Source organism: Oncorhynchus masou, chromosome 21 (assembly GCF_036934945.1).
Source record: "Oncorhynchus masou masou isolate Uvic2021 chromosome 21, UVic_Omas_1.1, whole genome shotgun sequence".
Lineage (NCBI taxonomy): Eukaryota > Metazoa > Chordata > Actinopteri > Salmoniformes > Salmonidae > Oncorhynchus > Oncorhynchus masou.
The window spans coordinates 12,305,388-12,326,045 of NC_088232.1; the positions used below are offsets into that span (position 1 = coordinate 12,305,388).

The following is a 20,658-nucleotide window of genomic DNA, read 5'->3' on the forward strand; positions in this document are numbered from 1 at the left end:
TTACAATTTAACAGTTCAAGTTTCAAAAGTTAAAGCAGGACTCTTAAATGCTATGATATATTACAAATTACTACTGAAAAACCTAAAGGGACCCTTTCAAGAGTCCATACAAACGTTACAAAAGTATCTCTAAATCAACTGCACAATTAACTCTTTATGGAATCAAAATCATACATACTGAATAATAACGATAAAATGAATAGAACAAATAAACGGACTGTTTGGCAGTCTTTTCTTAAAAACAGATTTACAGTATATTGCTCTGAATGTGACGCTATTATCTGAGCCACACTGATTTTGCATGAAAGACCCGTCATAAATATATCTTAGCTTGGGGTCCATATTATTCATGTTTTTTGTGACATTCTGTCACATTTAGTGCACAGCATGATTTGAATATTGCTTAAATGGTAACGTACAATAAATAAAATGGTCTTGCCTTCGTCTGGAGTCTAGCTAGTGACAATAGTCCAACGCGAAATATAATATTTTCTTTGAATCAAACTGCACAACAAGCTAGTACAACAACCTTCTCATAAATACATTACATTCACACAGAAAACAACATTAGCAGCTGGTAAATAATTGATGCGTAAGGCCTAAGGACAAAAAATAAATGCTGTGAAGGCGTACATACAGTGTATGACTGTATGATAATGAACACACATTATGCCTGATAGTCAATGTCAAAAAAACATTCAATTCTAGTGGCTCAGCTCATCAAACCACTTTTAATGATAGGGTATCATTTTAATAGTAGCATTACTGAATTTTCAGTATAGTGCATAATGCTTGGATATAATGGATTGTTGGTTGAGTGGCAGCTGTAGTTCGAGGCCTGGAAACTACCCTCGGGGGAGATATAAACGCTGCAGGATGTCAAACACACCAAGGACAGACACACAGATGAGACCCCACTGTCCAAAAGGCAATATCCTGGGTGTCACCAGTCTGAAATAGGAACCATATTCTCTAAACAGTACAGCACTAAAGAGAAGAGGGTGCCATTTTTACACTAGAATAGTGTGCCATTTTAGATGCACGCTTGAAGTGCCCCCATTTCCCTACGATCCATCCATGTCATTTCCTCCTTGGTGAAGTGTACTTCCTGGTTCCCGCCATCAGAGGGTACTCTCGTAGGTGATTGGGGTCTCGGTTATAGTTCCGCTTTGCTCCCGCTCTACATATCCAAGGAAAAAGGGTAAAAAAATAATGATTAAAAAAAATTGCCTTTGCAGTGTGTGTGCATGCATGTGTGTGCAAGAGAAACTGAAGTGCCTCCATGTGAGTATAAACTAAATAAGACTATAGGCCAAATGGTCAATATGGAAAATGTCTCAGCGAGTGTACAGTCTGAGACACAGTGATGGGCAGGACACACAGTGTAGTCAAATAAAAAGATCTCCCTCCAAACATGAAGAACAAAAAAAAAGCCACCATTGTGTGGTGACAGGGCTGAGACAAAACATGAGGCATGAAACAAAGACTACCTGAAGCCACGATGCAAATCATTCTCCAATCCACAGCTTCTCTTTATTAGCCTGAGAGCCTGACTGACATGCTCCGTTTCACCACTGTCAACAATGTTGAAACAATGCATATCGGTTTGGATTCCAGGCTTTTTTTAAATAAAGATCTCAGTCATTTTTTTTACCTTTATTTAACCAGGCAAGTCAGTTAAGAACAAATTCTTATTTTCAATGACGGCCTGGGAACAGTGGGTTAACTGCCTGTTCAGGGCAGAACGACAGATTTTGTACCTTGTCAGCTCGGGGTTTGAACTCTCAACCTTCCGGTTACTAGTCCAATGCTCTAACCACTAGGCTACAGTCATAAAGGTACACTGCTTTTCATGAACACACTTCCTTCCCTATACTGTGTGGACAAAGCTGTGACAAGCTGCTTTAAAAAAAGCACAATTGAGTTTAATAGGAGTAGAGGTTAAAACCCATAATGGGGTGTCACCGTTTACAGTGCCCTGCAAAAGTATTCACACCCCCCTTCGCGGTTTTCCTATTTTGTTGCATGACGACTTGTAATTTAAATTGATTTTTATTTGGACGTCATATAAATGGACTTTATTTAAATATCAAAGTTGTGGAGAAGTACAGATCAGGGTTGGGTTATAAAAAATAAGATCAGACACTTTGAACATCCCACAGAGCACCATTAAATCCATTATTCAAAAATTGTAAGAATATGGCACCACAAACCTGCCAAGAGCAGGCTGCCCACCAAAACTCACAGACCAGGCAAGGGGGGCATTAATCAGAGGCAACAAAGAGACCAAGGATAACCCTGAATGAGCTGCAAAGCTCCACAGCGGAGATTTGAGCATCTGTCCATAGGACCACTAAACCGTACACTCCACAGAGCTGGGCTTTACGGAAGAGTGTCCAAGCAAACATGTTTGGTGTTCACCAAAAGGCATTTGGGAGACTCCCCAAACATATGGAAGAAGGTACGCTGGTCAGATGAGACTAAAATTGAGCTTTTTGCCCATCAAGGAAAACGCTATGTCTAGCACAAACCCTACACCTCTCATCACCCTGAGAACACATCCCCACAGTGAAACATGCTGGTGGCGGCTGCATCCTGCTGTGGGGATGTTTTTCCATCGGCAGGGACTGGGAAACTGGTCGGAATGATGGATGGTGCTAAATACAGGGACATTTTTGAGGGAAACCTGTTTCAGTCTTCCAGAGATTTGAGACTGGGATGGATGTTCACCTTCCAGCAGGACAATGACCCTAAGCATACTGCTAAAGCAACACTTGAGTGGTTTAGCGGAAACAATTAAAATGTCTTGGAATGGCCTAGGTCAGAGCCCAGACCTCAATCCAAATGAGAATCTGCGGTATGACTTAAAGATTGCTGTACACCATCCAACTTGAAGGAGCTGGAGCGATTTTGACTTGAAGAACGGGCAAAAATCCTAGTGGCTAGATGTGCCAAGCTTATAGAGACATACCCCAAGAGACTTGCGGCTGTAATTGCAGCAAAAGCTGGCTCTACAAAGTATTGACTTTGGGGGGTGAATAGTTATGCACGCTCAAGTTCTGTTTTTTTGTCTTATTTCTTGTTTTTCACAACAACAAAAAATATTTTGCACCTTCAAAGTGGTAGGCATGTTGTGTAAATCAAATGATACAAACCCCCTAAAAATCCATTTTAATTCCAGGTTGCAAGTCAACAAAATAGGAAAAATGCCAAGTGGGGTGAAGACTTTCGCAAGCCTCTGTACATCATGTGGGGATAACAGCTGACACTCAAGCTAGGTTAGTAGTAGGTGTGGGTTTTTGTGTGTTTCTATTTTAAAAGTGATGGTGTGGCAGTCCTTCCTGTTGCTGTGTGCTTCTGTCTGTGCATTTATGCAGACAGTGTGTTTGCACATTCTGTGTGTGCGTCCTCACCCCAGGCAGCGTTCTTTGGTTTCTGCAGCAGGCGAGGTCCTGTGAGCCCTATGACCAGGGCCCCTATGGGGGCGGTAAGCAAGATGGAGAGCACGGCCACTGTCAGCACGTCCATGCCGTACTTCTCCAGCTCCTTATCCTCCTTGGTGCGGGCCATGTCCAGCGCTGTGGAGCCGATGGCCGCCTGGGGAGAGAAGATCGACCCATTGGCCACGTCACCCTCAACATTGTGAGAGCTGGAACTCTGTCATAAAAGTTAAAATAACGCAGACATAGGTAATAATAAGTGTTGCATGTCACGCAATCACTAGTTAGAATATTCAAACGTTATGGTTATTTTGCTTGTTAAGCCTTTTTTGTGTGAAGCCAATTTCATCCTTGGATCCTGTTTTGTATGCTTATTGGATACAGCGAAATGGAGAGAAGAATGTTGAAAGAGCAGTAAGCTGGATTCGAGCCCATGCTGGCAGAGGTAGTACATCAAACATGTGCTCCAGAGGCAGGGGTTTAGACCACTCCAGGCCACCGTAGTTTCTATTTAACGTTAAGTACCTGTACAGTGGCTTTGGGTAGCCAGGCCAGAGCGATGAAGAGCTTCTCTTTGAAGTTGAAGCCGGCACACAGCACACAGACGAAGGTGAAGAGAACACGCACCAGCAGACCAATGGCCAGAGAGCCTATGCCCAGGCCTGGTAGGACAGAGAAGTTAAGAGGGGGTTGAATGATAAACACTTTTTTCAAGTTAAAGTAGGAAAACACCCCTAATAGATTATCTCCAATGAGCGGGTATAAATGTATACGTAGTGTGTGTTCTCACCGACAGTGTTTTTGTCCAGCTCTGAGATCTGGATCTCGGCCCCGATCAAGCCAAAGAGCAGTGGCTGGAACACCTCCCAGGCAATACCCACTATGTCCTCCACAGGGACCTGCACATACACCGAGTCAGACAGACACACGTTACGGTTTCTCAAAGTACTGACGTTTTCAAATACAATGTGAAAGTAGAGCAAATGGAGGGGTGTTAAAACCATGAAAAACCACCCACGACACAAACCAGACTACAGAGAGAGTTCAGCAAACACCAAGACTTCACAACTGTGTTACTCTACTGGAGAATCTGCCTCCCATAGAGACAATATGAGATGTGACTGACTGTATATTTGGGATTGGGCCTCTATCCTGATTGGAAGGGTCCCACTGTGTGTTAAGACAGTAGTTTGTGCTGCACTGGAACATCCAATGCTTTAGTTGAGTCCACTGTGTTGGAGGTAAGGGCTCGGGGGGCATTTGGGTGAGAGTGTAAGTGCCTAGCTAGAAGATGCAGAGTACGGCGGGTTGAGCGAGTGGTCGGCACGGGGTTGTATGTGTGTGTGATTGACTGACCTTTGACCTTCTCCAGCCCAGGCTGGCCAGGAAGGCGAGGACCAGGGTGCAGAGGCCCCCCGAGCCGGGGAAGCCGGCCATGTTGCTGCCGAACACGGCAAACACCGACAGGCCCAGTAGCAGGAATGAGCGCTTCATCACTACGTTATCCTACAGTAGAAAGAGTGAGAGAGAAGGAAGGATGTATTACTAAAGGTTTTCCAAACAAGGACTATGTCCCTGGAGTAACATTACTGAGAAAGGGAAACGCTACTGAGAAAACTGAGCTCCGTTATAGGTCAACTTCACAGTCCAGTTTCCTCTCTATTGCACTCCACACTACCCTTTCACACCTGGACAAAAAGGAACACCTATGCGAGAACGCTATTCATTGACTACAGCTCAGCGTTCAACACCATAGTTCCCTCAAAGCTCATCAGTAAGCTAAGGACTCGGACTAAACACCTCCCTCTGCAACTGGATCCTGGACTTCCTGTCGGGCCTCCCCCAAGTGGTAAGGGTAGGTAACAACACATCTGCCACGCTGATCCTCAACACGGATGCCCCTCAGGGGTGCGTGCTCAGTCCCCTCCTGTACTCCTTGTTCACTCATGACTGCACGGCCAGGCACGACTCCAACACCATCATTAAGTTTGCCGATGACACAATAGTGATAGGCCTGATCACCGACAACGACGAGAGAGACTATAGGGAGGAGACCTGGCCGTGTGGTGCCAGGACAACCTCTCCCTCATCGTGATCAAGACAAAGGAGATGATTGTGGACTACAGGGAAAGGAGAACAAAGCACGCCCCCATTGTCATCGGAGGGACTGAAGTGGAACAGGTTGATAGCTTCAAGTTCCTTGGTGTCCACATCACCAACAAACTAACATGGTCCAAGCACACCAACACAGTCGTGAAGAAGGCACGACAAAGCCCATTCCCACTCAGGAGACTGAAAAGATTTGGCATGGGTCCTCAGATCCTCAAAAGGTTATTCAGCTGCATCATCGAGAGCATCCTGACGTGTTGCATCACTGCCCCGTATGGCAACTGCTCGGCCTCCGAACGCAAGGCACTACAGAGAGTAGTGCATACGGACCAGTACATGGGTCCAAGCTTCCTGCCATCCAGAACCTCTATACCATGCGGTGTCACCTGAGTCATAGACTGTACTCACTGCTACCACGCGGCACCGAAGCGCCATGTCTAGGTCAAAGAGGCTTCTAAACAGCTTCTACCCCAAAACCATAAGACTCCTGAACATCTAGTCAAATGGCTACCCAGACTATTTGCGCACCCCCCCCTTTACACTGCTGCTACTCTTATTATCTATGCATAGTCACTTTAATAACTCTTACCTACATATTCCCACCCCACATTGAATCTGTACCGGTACCCCCTGTATATAGCCTCATTATTGTTATTTTACTGCTGCTCTTTAATTATTTGTTACTTTAATTTTAGGGGGTATTTTCTTAAAACTGCATTGTTGGTTAAGAGCTTGTAAGTTAGACCTTACAGTGAAATGCTACACCCGCTGTATTTGGCGCATGTGACAAATAACATTTGATTTGAAAGCCGAGTCCTTTTCAATGGTGATTCGTACCTGGTCTTTGCTGGGAAAGTAACGCAACAGAAATCCCAGCAGGACCCCAGCTACCATTCCCCCTCCCACCTCCAGTATACCTCTCAGCAGGTTGTACCACATGGAGCCTGCAGAGAGACACACAGCACAACAAAACATATGAAATTAATATCAAAACAGACAGGATCGTCCCAAATGGCACCCTGTTACTTTTGACCGGAGACCTATGTGGGCCGTGGTCAAAAGTAGTTCACTATATAGGGAATGCGACGCCATTTAGGACACAGATTCCAGCAGGAAGTCAATAATAAAAATCATGCAATACAGAGGAAGACACAGTAATAGCAGAACACATGCAGTTTGCTCATACTAATGGTCCCGTGGCTCAGTTGGTAGAGCATGGCGCTTGCAACAACAGGGATCGTAGGTTCGATTCCCGAAGTGTGAGGGTGTCATCTATTGGATCCAGGACAGATTGCAGGAAGATTTCTATTAACGCTGCAACAAAAACAGATAAGTTCTATTCTTTTTCTAGTGGTCTTCTCGCATCATTGGCTCGGAGCAGAGGCACAGATCAACAACCTCCCTCCTGATTGGCTTAGAGCAGAAGAACAGATCAACATGCTCCCGACTGATTGGATCCCTACCGGTGGCGAAGGCCATGCCCATGCAGGTGGTGAAACCGGTGATGGCCAGGATGTCGTCGAAGCTGCCGGCAGCCATAAGGAGGGTAGGGATGCCTTGCTCCAAGCCGTAGCCATCCTTCTGCAGCAGCAGCATGGAGGGAACCACCACGGCCGGGGACACGGCTCCCAGCACAAATCTACAAGAGACAGGAGAGCCAAAGTGAGGGTTAATCATCATAATATCATATTCATCAGGTTTGTGTTTGCCAGGCTGAAGAGCGACCTCCGAAGTAACAACCTGTAATATGAATACTGATAATAATATTGTCATATGACCATTTAGCAGATAGCCAGTACAAACCGACAGGAGAGGAGACACACTGAGAGTTCATCATATAATATGGCCCTGTAGAAGATGCTTTCAAAGGACTGTAAAAGCACTTTGAGCAACTGCTGATGTTAAATAAAAATAATGCATTTGATTGATTAATATGAAGACATCACAAACCATGAAGAGACAGGGGAGGGGTTATGGGGGATAATACAATGAGTATAGACAAAGTGTTTAATGATGCAGCTTTACTAATAGGAATTAGTTTGAGATATACACTATACATATAAAAGTATGTTGACAGCCCAGCCACAATCAATGCTGTATAAAATTGAACACACAGCCATGCAATCTCCATAAAGACAACATTGGCAGCAGGATGGCCTTACTGAAGAGCTGTGTGGCAGTTCGTCAAATTTCTGCCCTGCTAGAGCTGCCCCGGGTAACTAAGTGCTGTTATTGTGAAGTGGAAATGTCTAGGAGCAACAACAGCTCAGCCGTGAAGTGGTAGGCCTCACAAGCTCACAGAACAGGACCGCTGAAGCACGTAGTGCGGAAAAATCATCTGTCCTCGGCTGCAACACTCACTACCGAGTTCCAAACGGCCTCTGGAAGCAATATCAGCACAAAAACTGTTGGTCGGGAGCTTCATGAAAAGGGTTTCCATGGCCGAGCAGCTGCACACAAGCCTAAGATCACCATTAGCAAAACCAAGCGTTGGCTAGAGTGGTGTAAAGCTCGCCGCCATTGGACTCTATAGCAGTGGAAACTTGTTCTCTGGAGTGATGAATCCGCTTCACCATCTGGCAGTCCAAAGGACAAATCTGGGTTTGGCGAAAGCCAGGAGAACTCTGCCTGCCCCAATGAATAGTGCCAACTGTATAGTTTGGTGTAGGTGGAATAATGTCTAGGGTTGTTTTTCATGGTTCGGGCTAGGCCCCTTAGTTTCAGTAGGGAAATCTTAACACTATAGCATACAATGACATTCTAGATGATTCTGTGCTTTCTTGTTTCAGCATGACAATGCCCAGTGCACAAAGTGTGGTCCCTACAGAAATGGTTTGTCGAGATCGGTGTGGAAAAACTTGACTAACCTGCAGAGCCCCAACCTCAACACATTCAAACACCTTTGGGACGAATTGGAACGCTGACTGCGAGCCAGGCCTAATCGCCCAACCTCAGTGCCCAACCTCACTAATGCTCGTGCCTGAATGGAAGCATGTCCCCGCAGCAATGTTCCAATATCTAGTTGAAAGCCTCCCCAGAAGAGTGGAGGCTGTTATAGCAGCAAAAGGGGGTCCAACTCCATATTGATGCCCATGATTTTGGAATGCGATGTTCGACAAGCATACTTTTGGTAAGGTAGGGTAGTGTATTTAGAGGGATGGATGAATAGAACGATGGATAGATCAGTGAGAGACCATATGAGTGGAGAGGACAAGAGAGAGAGTAAGAGGAGAGAGGATGAGAGAAATAGAGAAGACAGAGTGCAAGGGGCTAAGAGTCAGAGGATGAAATGAAAATATATAAAGGCTGGGTATCCAATCTTACTCCTGGAGAGCTACCCTCCTGTAGGTTTTCACTCAAACCCCAGTTATAACTAACCTGGTTCACCTTATCAACCAGCTCATTATTACAATCAGGTGCGCTAGATCAAGGTTGGAGTGAACCTACAGGACAGTAGCTCTCCGGGAACAGGGTTGGAGAGGACTGGTATAAAGTATACTTCAAGTGTTCACGGTGAGTTACAGTAGCTGCCAAATACTCTATACCGGTCTTCATGGAATGCAAGTGGTGTTAGGTAGCCCTTTAGTTTTACAAATGCATCGGGAGGCTGCAGAATACTAAGTGGAATTTAGACGACTGACCGACAGACCCGAGAAAGACAGAGAGTTTACCCTAGGATGAATCCCCAGATCCAGGGAAGGCCCATGAGGAAGTGGGAGGCGATGGCGATGGTGCAGGCCTCGATGATGCAGGGTCCCATTCCCACGCGTATACACACCATACTCAGCTTCTTCAGAGCCTGGGAACACACATGTATATAAACACACACATTAATGGAAAAATATAAATGTCATTAGTCCACTGTTGATACAATCCCAAGTTAAAAGGAACAATCTCATTTCATTAGCCCCAAATGTTTTGCAGGTCAGCAGTAAAGTTGACATAAATGTGGCAAGTGACACTTTGCTTCTTGAAGGTCCTGAAAACTTGACTGCTGAAATGCAAAACATTTTGGGACTGTAACAAACAGTGGACTAATGAAAAAAATACACACCGTTTTTGAGTGGATTTCTCCTTTAACACAGGTTATCACAGGAACACAAATAGAAAAGGACTAAACACTAAACGCTTTGGCATATGGAGTGTGATCAAAAAATTACATATTTACCTGGTTCGTTTGACAGTTCGAGATTAATACTTTACAAATAGGACATTTCTGTTCTGTTTAATTATGTATTTCTGTAAAGAGATGGTTTCCACTCTAGCTTCCTGCAGTTAGTCTGGGCATAAGATCAAGCATTCTATAGACAAAATGTGGTGTGTGTGACCCAAGATAGATATAACCTGAAAGAGCTTAGAACAATGTTGTTGTAATCTTCCTGGCATCTGGGAAACTAAGCCGGGTTGAGGGCAAAACACCATCCTATGTAGATAACCAAGGTGGCTTATGGGAGTTGGAAGCAGTCTGACTAAGCATTTTTAAGTCCTATTAAAGGTCTCGGTTTTATCATTATCAGTTAGGCTCTTGGCCCAACAACCAAGACTGTTGGGTCGACGGTTTCATTATTGCAATAATTCATCGATATTGAATAAAGATGATTGTTTGAAGAAATGACAAAGTCTCTCTCACTTTGAATAGAATATTCCACCGAAAGAGTGTTTTATTGACATACCGAGGCATCCAATCCCAGGCCTGCTCGGGCCAGGATGACAGCAAGGGCAATGTTCCTCAGGGAGGCGGACCATCGGTAGTCGATGTACACGGCATCCGTTACCACGGGGATATTACGCAGCAGGAAGCCCGACAATAGCATACCTGTAGAGAATGAGAGAACAATGATACTTTATCATACTATTATATTATTAAAGTTAATACTTCTATAAGCAACCATGGTGTTATTCTTTGGACTTTCTCTCACAGCAAGAGGGACAAAAAAACGATGTCTTGCTGTGTCGTTCTGAAAACAAACGTGTTTTTATAAAAAAATATATATATAAAAAAAGAGCTAAACAGAGGCTAAGATATTATTATTCCCATCTTCACATTGGTTCAAATGCCAAGAAATACATATTTTACGACATTCTTTGTGCTGATAGTCTGGGAACTGCATATTAAAAAGGTTGAAGATCAATTGGTTTAAGATATCAAAAGGCTTCTAGGAATAGGAGTCTTTTGAGAGTAAAGGAAAAACCTTTCCATGTAGGAATAGCACAAACTGAAGACATGCATACAGTGGAGTCTTTCATTTACTGTATGAAATTGAATTGCCTTTGAAGGTCAGAAAGATCAATATGGTCCTGTGTGGTTCAGTTGGTAAGAGAGTGGCATTAGCCAACATCAGGGTTGTGGATTTGATTCCCCACTGGTGGCATGCAAAACCGTATGCACTTAAATCACTGTGCTGTAAACCGCTTTGGATAAAATGCCTGCTTAATAGTGTATTATCAAGAAAGTACAGAACAATTCCATCCCATTTGGGACGCAAGCAATGACTACTGTCTGAGCAGGGAGGAACCAGTTGACAGGCATAAGAATGTGGGACCGACTGTCGGTTAGCCTAAGTTAAGTAAAAAATAAATACCTTCAAGGCTGTAACAAAGCTTAAAATGAAATAGAATTCCTGCTTTGTTCCGTTTCAATGCTGCGTCCCCAGGCAACGCAGGCCCAAAAAAGTATTCAGCTCAAACAATAAAACGGGGACGCAGCATGTCTGGGTTCACATAAAGAAAAACAGGGGTTGGAGAGACATTAAATAACAAAGATCTATATCCAACAAACAGGACTTCAATTCTGGACTATGGGAGTGGGCTCTGTCGGATAGACTACGCTAACGATCAACGTTTAGAAATTCAAGACCCAGCACAAACACTTCTTTATTATCTACAATCTCTTTTCTGGACTGTTGAAAGTGAGGAGTAGGCTGTGAACCGGAACGACAGCCTTCTACCTTCTTGCGGGCTAAATGAGTGGCCACTGTCTTATTATAGGGGTCTGTGCAAACTACAGGACTTTTCATGTGGTTACCGGCATCAAGAGACACTTTGGTCAAAGCTCAACCAAGTCTCTCTTGTTTGTTGAGAAATGAAAATAAATGTTTCATTCAATTCCTATCAGTCAACAAGGGTGTTTAATTTGGTTAAAAATGGGATAAGGTGTGATATAAACTCACTTCACTGTTTAGGTATGATAGTAACATGTAGCAGCGTCGGCAAAGCCAGACAGAATAATAGGGGGAGTGTTTGACCATCCGTGTATAGTAAAGAGTAGTAGTTAGGGGACAAGCAAGTGCATGCAGGCTAAATATAGTGAGTAGGTGTGCTTAATCTGAACGTGTGCTTATTATAGTAAGTAGGTGTATTCTACCTACTATATCAGCAGATATATATTACCAGCAGCCAGGCCGATGGCGTGTCTGACTGTTGCTAAGGAGAATGTAGGGCACTCAACTCCCTGAAGATGGCATTTCTTCTCATTCTCAACAAGTCAAATTAAGTAGAGGTTACAGAAAATAACTTGTATGCTGCACATTCACAGACAAGACAGACACCATCACCGACAACACACACACAAACACTCACTCTTTCCATTCGCATTACCTACCCAGGAGCGGGGGAAATGGAGGCAGTTTGGGAAGCCGTATGAGGCCCACCAGTTTGCCCCCGGTGACGGAGCAGATGAAGAGCACGGTGATGCCGAACAGGTTCCCCCCCGGCAGACACTCCTTCTCTGTGATGGACCACACCACGCCAAACAGCACTAATGCAACGAGGACTGGGAGGGAGGAGAGGTCAGAAGTCAGTACGTAGCCAGTAGTTTTTGCCTTTTACCTGCCAAATAAAATAATAGATTGCATGTGCTGTACTTGATTTGGTTTGCAAGGTACAATGGTCCCAAAAGTCTACTACTAAGCCTAAATGTTAACTTGTAAATGGCAGTATATCAGGAACAGCGGGTCGTGCTTTAGTCCATCTGTAAACCTACTCCATTTGTGCTATATAAATGCCTCTGGGTACTGTGGCACTGTTCAACAGCGTGCGCTGGATAAAGAGAGAAACACACTGGTTCTACAAACCCCCACCATTTTCCACTCGCCCAAGCACAGAATGCTACAAGATGCCAACCCCTGATCCCATAGCAATGTCACCATGGTAACATCTCTACGGTAGCATTAGCCCCCCCTGGTGCCCAGAAGTAAATAAAACAGACCAAAATGGCATTATCAGCACATTGAAGCCACTCTAGTGTTAGGCCTATATTGCATCTCTATTCTGGTGTCCATAGGCCACTCTAGACAATATTAGAGTGGCCTATATCTATGTTGGTGCCCACCCTTGGTGATGAGGGAGGCCAGGAGGCCTCGGGGCGGGCAGGGGCATGCCCGGCGGAGCCTGCCACAGCAGATGACCGGGGGGTCGGTGTTGGTGCCCGCATCCACCACCGGGTTACGGGGGATAAAGTAGGTCTCCTCCGTGACCTGGGGGGTTGGGCTCCGGCTCACCACCACCTGAATCTGGTTGACACCCAGGAACTACCAGGAGGATGGACGTAGAGGAAAGGGGTCTTAGTTCAATATGAAAATGTGTCCGTAGCAATACTTTTTAAATTAAACTTTCTTACTACAAAAATGCCATTTCAATACAAGCTTCTGAAAAAGTAACTACTGGATATTTTTATATTATTTCATAAAGATTCCTATCGTACTCTAACCAGTTAAAAGGTGCAATATGCAGAAATTGCCCCGTCATTTTCTGGTTGCTAAAATTCAAATAGTACGCTTAATTTAAGTTTATGTAACATAACAAGCAATGTATAATATAGAGAAACAATGTACCATTCAAACCGCTGTTAAATATATTTTCAATAACCAAAAAGATTATATTTTCAGCTGGTGTACAAAACCAAAAGACAAAAACTAAACTTAACAGAAGCATAGAAATAGTGCACAGAGAACAGATCTTGCTTTCAATGAGAATTACTGATCTATAATTAATATTTCTATGTGAATTTGGAAAGGTCACCCAAAAAGCTGCATATTGTAGCATTAACTTCTTGAGCTGAAATCATTGCAATCTCTCAAGAGAGAACGTTAAGTGATATGGCAGAACGTTAAGTGATATGGGTAATAAACTGTTCCTTCTCCATTAAATGTGACCTGGCCTCAGCCCCCATTCCTCACTAATCCACAGCTATCCACCCTTATCAGTGACCACAACCATGTGATTGCCTTTCTCTTACTTAGTAACATTCCAAGTCCCTGGCTCATATCCAACCTTAATTGACCCCACCATATACATTCCTCCTACAGATAACCATTCACTTCTGGTGTAGCAAGTATTTCAAATTAAAACCCAACAACTGAAACCAGACTGTGGCCCTTCAACTTTCAATATGATACCTGAAGTCTAACAATAACATCCTCTGCACTCCCCTCTCTCCCGCAGTACCATGAACAGGGACATTTCATGTTTCAAGTTTAGAAGTCAGAACCCATCCCCAGTAAACAATAGTTCTCATGCTTATCCTAAAGAGTAGATACCGACTTTTACTACAAAGAGTGTGCCGCAATGTGAACAGTCAATGTCATGAACAGGGCTTTTGATCCAACTTACAGAAATACCACACTGTGGAAAAAGAGGCTGGCAAAAATCATGTGCAAATCTGCTGGTAGGGGACATCTCGAGGTGTATCAAATGACCTAACAGAAAGTCAGCAATGATGATTTTACTTTTGTTTTCAAGTAAATATTTGACCCCATAAATGCATAGTGCCAAATAAGAGTGCACAATACACTGCTAATAACACATTTAAACTAATGCCTTCAAAACTGATTCTAGATCAATATGTGTGGAATTGTCTATGATTACGCCAAAGCTTTCGGTCAGCCATTTCTCATAGCTTCAGCATCATTAAATTATGTAAAAGGTTATCTATTAGCATTTTGGCCAAAGCACTAGATATACTATACCTCTGCATGGTTCGTTACTGAAGAGGCTCCGGGACAGTGTTCTAGGTCCAGCAAGGGAGAAGATGTAGGCAGCTGGTCGTCCTCCATCATGGCATCTAGTACAGTTCACTTTCTCCTCCACACTTCTTCTCGAACCTCACAGCAAACCTGTTGAGGGGTTGGGCGGGCCATCGATGCACTGCTGCTCTGCTCTTCTCCTGTTGTATCCTAAGGTCAGACTCTGTCCAGCACTAGCTCCCATTCAGTGAGTCGTCACCTGTTTATCAGTCAGGCAGTGACAGTGAGTGTTTGCTTGGTTGAACTGGCCAGAAGCATTTTGAGGCAAACATGGCTGTAGAGATATGAGGTGGAAACCAGCCAAGAGCAGGAGCAATCAAAGGTGAAGATAAACAGGACTGTAAAACAGTTTTCAATGTTCAGCATTCTGCTACCAGTATGGAATGAGATTGGGAGTAAGGGCATCAATGCAGAATTTCCTCTTCTTTAACTTCAGTTATGCGAGTAAAGTCCTACTGTATAAAAATAAATTGTGACAGCTGTGATGGAAACATTAAGCTTCGGTACAATTTTATAAATGCCGACAGATCATTTGTTTGTTCAACATGGTGGGATCTTTTTGTGTCTGTAAAATGTATTCCGCGCGAAATGGCGGTGGTTACATACACCTTTATGCACAAATGTTGATACAGTATAATAACCATCACGTATGAGTAAACTTGGAAGTCGTGATGACATGGTGTTTGGTCCTCCCACTACAACTTGGGAAACAATTGTGTTTATTAGGTTACAGATTAAATAAATGATGAAATTCACAGGGTGGTGACAGTGCACCGTGATGAGCTTGATAACGCTTTCCAATAAATAGGGTCTTATTTTGGTGACATGATGATTGGTGCTTGACAAACAAAAAATGATCCTTGCTCTTCCATAATAATCTCATCATGTAGACAACCTCAATACAGAATTGGTCAGATGAAGCTGTTTTGCTAGCACAGACTGGAATATGTTCCAGGATTCATCCAATGGCATTGAGGAGTATACCACATCAGTCACCGGCTTCCTCAATAAGTGCATCGACGACGTCGTCCCCACAGTGATCGTACGTACATATCCCAACCAGAAGCCATGGATTACAGGTAAAATCCGCACCAAGCTAAAGGCTAGAGTTTCCTCTTTCAAGGAGCGGGACACTGATCTGGATGCTTATAAGAAATCCTGCTATGCCCTCAGACAAACCAAACAGGCAAGCATCAATACAGGACTAAGATTGAATCCTACTACACTGGCTCTGGCGCTCGTCGGATATGGCAGGGCTTGATAACTATTACGGAAAACAAAAGGGAAACCCAGCCGAGAGCGGCCCAGTGACGCGAGCCTACCAGACGAGCTAAATGCCTTTTATGCTCTCTTTTAGGGAAGAAACACTGAAGCATGCATTGGGACCAACAGCTGTCCCGGAAGACTGTATGATCACGCTCTCCATAGCCGATGTGAGTAAGAACTTTAAACAGGTCAACATTCACAAATGCGTGGGGCCAAACGGATTACCAGGACGTGTACCTAAAGCATGCGCAGACCAACTGGCAAGTGCTATCACTGACATTTTCAACCTCTCCCTGTCTGAGTCTAATAACAACATGTTCCCAACAGAACACCATAGTCCCTATGCCCAAGATAGGGAAGGTAACCTGCCTAAATGATTACCACCCCGTAGCACTCACGTCTGTAGCCATGAAGTGCTTTGAAAGGCTGGTCATGGCTCACAACATCATGCCAGAAACCCTAGACCCACTCCAATTCACATACTGCCCCAACAGATCCACAGACTACGCCATCTCAATCGCACTCCATACTGCCCTCTCACCTGGACAAAAGGAACAGCTATGTAAGAATGCTGTTCATTGAACGCTGAGCTGTAGTCAACACGAGTGCCCACAAAGCTCATCACTAAGCTAAGGACTGTGGGGCTAAACTCCTCCCTCTGCAACTGGATCCTGGACTTCCTGATGGCCGTCCCCCGGTGGTAAGGGTAGGCAACAACACATTCGCCACGCTGATCCTCAACACTGGGGCCCCTCAGGGGTGCGTGCCTAGTCCCCTCCTGTACTCCCTTTTCACCCACGACTGCGTGGCAAAGCACGACTCCAACATCATCATTAAGTTTGCAGACGACAACAGTGATCACCGACAAGACAGCCTATAGGGAGGTCAGACAACCTCTCCCTCAATGTGAGAAAGACAATGGAGATGATTGTGGACTATAGGAAAAGGAGGGCCAAGCAGGCCCCAAATTAACATTGACTGGACTGAAGTGGAGCCGTGTCGAGTTTCAAGTTCCTTGGAGTCCACATTAGAGATCGGCCGATTAATCGGAATGGCCGATTAACTAGAGCCAATTTCAAGTTTTCATAACAATCGGAAATCGGTATTTTTGGGCGCCGATTATTTAAAAAAAATATATATATTTTAAAAAATTAAATACCTTTATTTAACTAGGCAAGTCAGTTAAGAACACATTCTTATTTTCAACGACTGCCTAGGAACTGTGGGTTAACTGCCTTGTTCTGGGGTTTCAATCTTGCAACCGCACAGTTAACCAGTCCAACGCTCTAACCATTGCACTCCGGGCTGCCTGGCTCATTGCGAACTAATTTGCCAGAACTTTACGTAATTATGACATACATTGAAGGTTGTGCAATGTAACAAGAATATTTAGACTTAGGGATGCCACCCATTAGATAAAATACCGAACGGCTCCGTATTTCACCGAAATAATAAACGTTTGGTTTTCGAAATTATAGTTTTCGATCATATTAATGACCAAAGGCTCGTATTTCTGTGTGTTATTATGTTATAATTAAGTTTGATTTGATAGAGCAGTCTGACTGAGCAGCAGCAGGCCCGTAATCATTCATTCAAACTGCACTTTCGTGCGTTTTGCCTGCAGCTCTTCGCAAGCACAGCGCCGTTTATGACTTCAAGCCTATCAGCCTAATGGCTTGTGTAACCAATGTGAAATGGCTAGCTAGTTAGCTGGGTGTGCACTAATACTTTTTCAAACGTCACTCGCTTATAGATTTGGAGTAGTTATTCCCCTTGCGCTGCAAGGGCCGTGTCTTTTGTGGAGTGATGGATAATGATGCTTCGAGTGTGGCTGTTGATGTGTTCCTGGTTCGAGCCCAGGTAGGGGCGAGGAAGGGGACGGAAGCTATACTGTTACACTGGCAATACTATAGGGCCTATAAGAACATCCAATAGTCAAAGGTATATGAAATACAAATGGTAGAGAGAGAAATAGACCTATAAATACTATATTAACTACAACCTAAAACCTCTTACCTTGGAATATTGAAGTCTCATGTTCGAAGGAACCACCAACTTTCATATGTTCTCATGTTCTGAGCAAGGAACTTAAATGTTAGCTTTTTTTACATGGCACATATTACTTTCTTCTCCAACACTTTGTTTTTGCATTATTTAAACCAAATTGAACATGTTTCATTATTTATTTGAGGCTAAATTTATTTTATATATTAAGTTAAAATTAGTGTTAATTCAGCATTGTTGTAATTGTCATTATTACAACAACAACGAAAATAAAATTAAAGTGAAAAAATCTGCCGATTAATCGGTATTGGCTTTCTTGGTCCTCCAATAATCGGTATCGGCATTGAAAAATCATAATCGGTCGACCTCTAGTCCACATCACCAACAAACTAACATGGTCCAAACACACCAAGACAGTTTCACAACACCTTTTCCCCCTCAGGAGACTGAAAAGATTTGGCATGGATCCCCAGCTATTCAAAAAGTTCTACAGCAGCACCATCGAGAGCATCCTGACCGGTTGCATTAAAGCCTGTTATGGCAACTGCTCAGCATCTGACTGGAAGGCACTACAGAGGGTAGTGCGTACAGCCCAGTACATCACTGGGGTCAAGCTTCCTGCCACCCAGGCTGCTTCTACCCCGCAGCCAGAAGACTGCTTGCTGAACTACTAATGGCCACCCGGACTATTTACACTGAACCCCCCCTTTTGTTTTTACACTGCTACTCCTCGCTGTTTATGAAACATTTTACCGTAGTCACTGTACAACTTATCTCGATTAACCTGTACCCACACACATGGACTTGGTACCGGTAACCCCTGTATATAGCCTTGTTACTGTTGTTAATTTCTTGTGTGCTGACAATGTAAAATATTTCGTTCTGCCCCTGAACAAAGTAGTAAACCGACTGTTCCTAGGCCGTCATTGTAAACAAGAATTTGTTCTTAACTAAAAATAATTCGGTGTTCCAGCACTGTATTTGACCTGCGCATGTGCCAGCCAGCACCGGTAGCTTGAGCAAACTTAAAGCATGCATATTAGAAATCGTTTTCACATATACTGTATATGTCCGAATCAAACAGGTTTCGCAAAACCAACATGGTAGCTGTGATAAGCGATTTTCTATATTTATTTCCCCCACGTGGCGCAGCGGTCTAAAACACTGCATCTCAGTACTAGAGGCGTCACTAAATACCATGGTTCGATTGCAGGCTGTATCACAACAGGCCGTGTTTGGGAGTCCCATAGGGCGGCGCAGAATTGGCCCAGCGTCGTCCGGGTTAGGGTTTGGCCTGGGTAGACCGCTGCGCCACTCCGGAGCCCCTAAACTTTTCTTAGCTGACTAGCCTAGTTAAATCAATTAAAAAGTCCCGTGATTTCAGATGTATCGATGTAAACTGGATAATAAGGGAAGTCATTCTTGCAAAAGCATGTCAACGTTTTCAAATAACTATTATCTGTCTATCTACAATAATCGTATGGTTGTGTGCATGTAACCGTGGTCAAGTCTCGCACGTCAAAGCTGCAAAGTTTGAAAAACACATTGTTGCAAACCAGCCATTAGGCTACTGAAAATGATAACCAACATGACCCGCAACGTTGTTGATGCCAGTAAACTACGTTGACCGACGTTAGCTAATCCAATTTTGAAGAGGCCAACACTAATCAATGCTAGGTTTAGCTCGACACCATATGGCACATTTTGGAACCTAGCTACTTTAGCACGCTAACATTAATCGCAAGACTGTGGCATATGGTCTCACGCCTTAGCAACAAGCTAGCGAATTGGCTTCATTATCGGATCTTTACATTTCACATTATTCACATCGACGGCCTTTAAAAAAATGGATGTATTCCTGTAGAATGTTAAAACATAGCTACCCAACACCGTGCCTCGCTATTATTCCACACCAGCTGAACCGATTTACCGCGCGTAAACTTTCAGAAAAATAACTACAACTGACTTACTGTACACGTGTAAATAAAAATCACACCAATAAAGTAGTCACGATATTTGACTGTCACTCACCTCAAAACCGCAATAACTGCCATGCCCATGTATGAACTGTCCGTGTACCTGCTGGCTAGAAGGATGAGTGATGTCCACTCCTGCACAGAGTACGTGATTATGATGGGCAGGAGGGATGACAAGACCCCGGTCAATTGTCCAGCGTCATCAGGGTTTGACCGTGATTGTAAATAAGAATTTGTTCTTAAAAAACTGACTTGCCTAGTTAAAAAAACAAAAAACATTTTAATGTTCACTTTTGAATTGCAAAAATATTTAGATGAACCTAAACACCAAAGCTCGTAAAACTGCGGCATTATACTTACGTCACTGTTACCTCCTAGCTTTTTCGCCGGTTGACGGACGTTAGTTGGCTGGCTAGGGAGAGAAATTAATCTCGGATCTAATTCGCTAGTTTTAGTGCTTAATTAACTACTTCCAGTCTTTGCCGATCCTGTGCAGACAACCCCACCAAATGGCTTGGTGGGCAGAAGGAGGGGTCCGCCCAGAGAGCCATACAAGCTATATCAACAACCTGTTGCCAATGAATGTTCATTTCTCTACCATAAACCACTTCCATCTGTAGGAGGAATGTATATGGTGGAGGTAATTAAGCATGGAATGTATTGAGTAAAGGAAAGGCAATCACGTTTGCAGGCAGGGTGGAGAGATGTGGTTTAGTGAGGAGGCGGGCCGAGGTCAGGTCAGGTCACATTAAGGGCGAAGGAACAGTTTATTGCCCACATCACTTAACTTCCTGCCTAGCAATGAAGATGTCATGTTTAGAGAGAAGGAGGAGACTCTTG

General features: G+C 43.8%; 1 protein-coding gene across 1 annotated transcript; it reads right to left on the reverse strand.

The window, feature by feature from the left end:
- Window positions 1–134: 134 nt before the first annotated feature.
- LOC135507811 (sodium/hydrogen exchanger 9B2-like) lies at window positions 135–19,975 on the reverse strand. Its single transcript, XM_064927478.1, has 13 exons — window positions 19,874–19,975; window positions 14,516–14,771; window positions 12,880–13,078; window positions 12,151–12,321; window positions 10,223–10,365; window positions 9,221–9,348; window positions 7,013–7,188; window positions 6,387–6,493; window positions 4,797–4,946; window positions 4,231–4,339; window positions 3,966–4,102; window positions 3,414–3,597; window positions 135–1,180 (listed from the first exon to the last, which is right to left on the reverse strand). Exons 2-13 carry the CDS (start codon window positions 14,603–14,605, stop codon window positions 1,122–1,124), a joined length of 1,653 nt encoding a protein of 550 aa, XP_064783550.1. The 5' UTR covers window positions 14,606–14,771; window positions 19,874–19,975; the 3' UTR covers window positions 135–1,121.
- Window positions 19,976–20,658: the final 683 nt, after the last annotated feature.

Excerpts from the sequence above, each read along its gene's own strand:
- LOC135507811 (XM_064927478.1), bottom strand. The coding sequence starts at position 14,605 with ATGATGGAGGACGACCAGCTGCCTACATCTTCTCCCTTGCTGGACCTA. Across the intron at positions 9,349-10,222 it reads GCCTGGGATTGGATGCCTCG|GCTCTGAAGAAGCTGAGTAT; the intron begins GTATGTCAATAA and ends GTGTGTTCCCAG. Across the intron at positions 1,181-3,413 it reads ACCAAAGAACGCTGCCTGGG|AGCGGGAGCAAAGCGGAACT; the intron begins GTGAGGACGCAC and ends TTGGATATGTAG.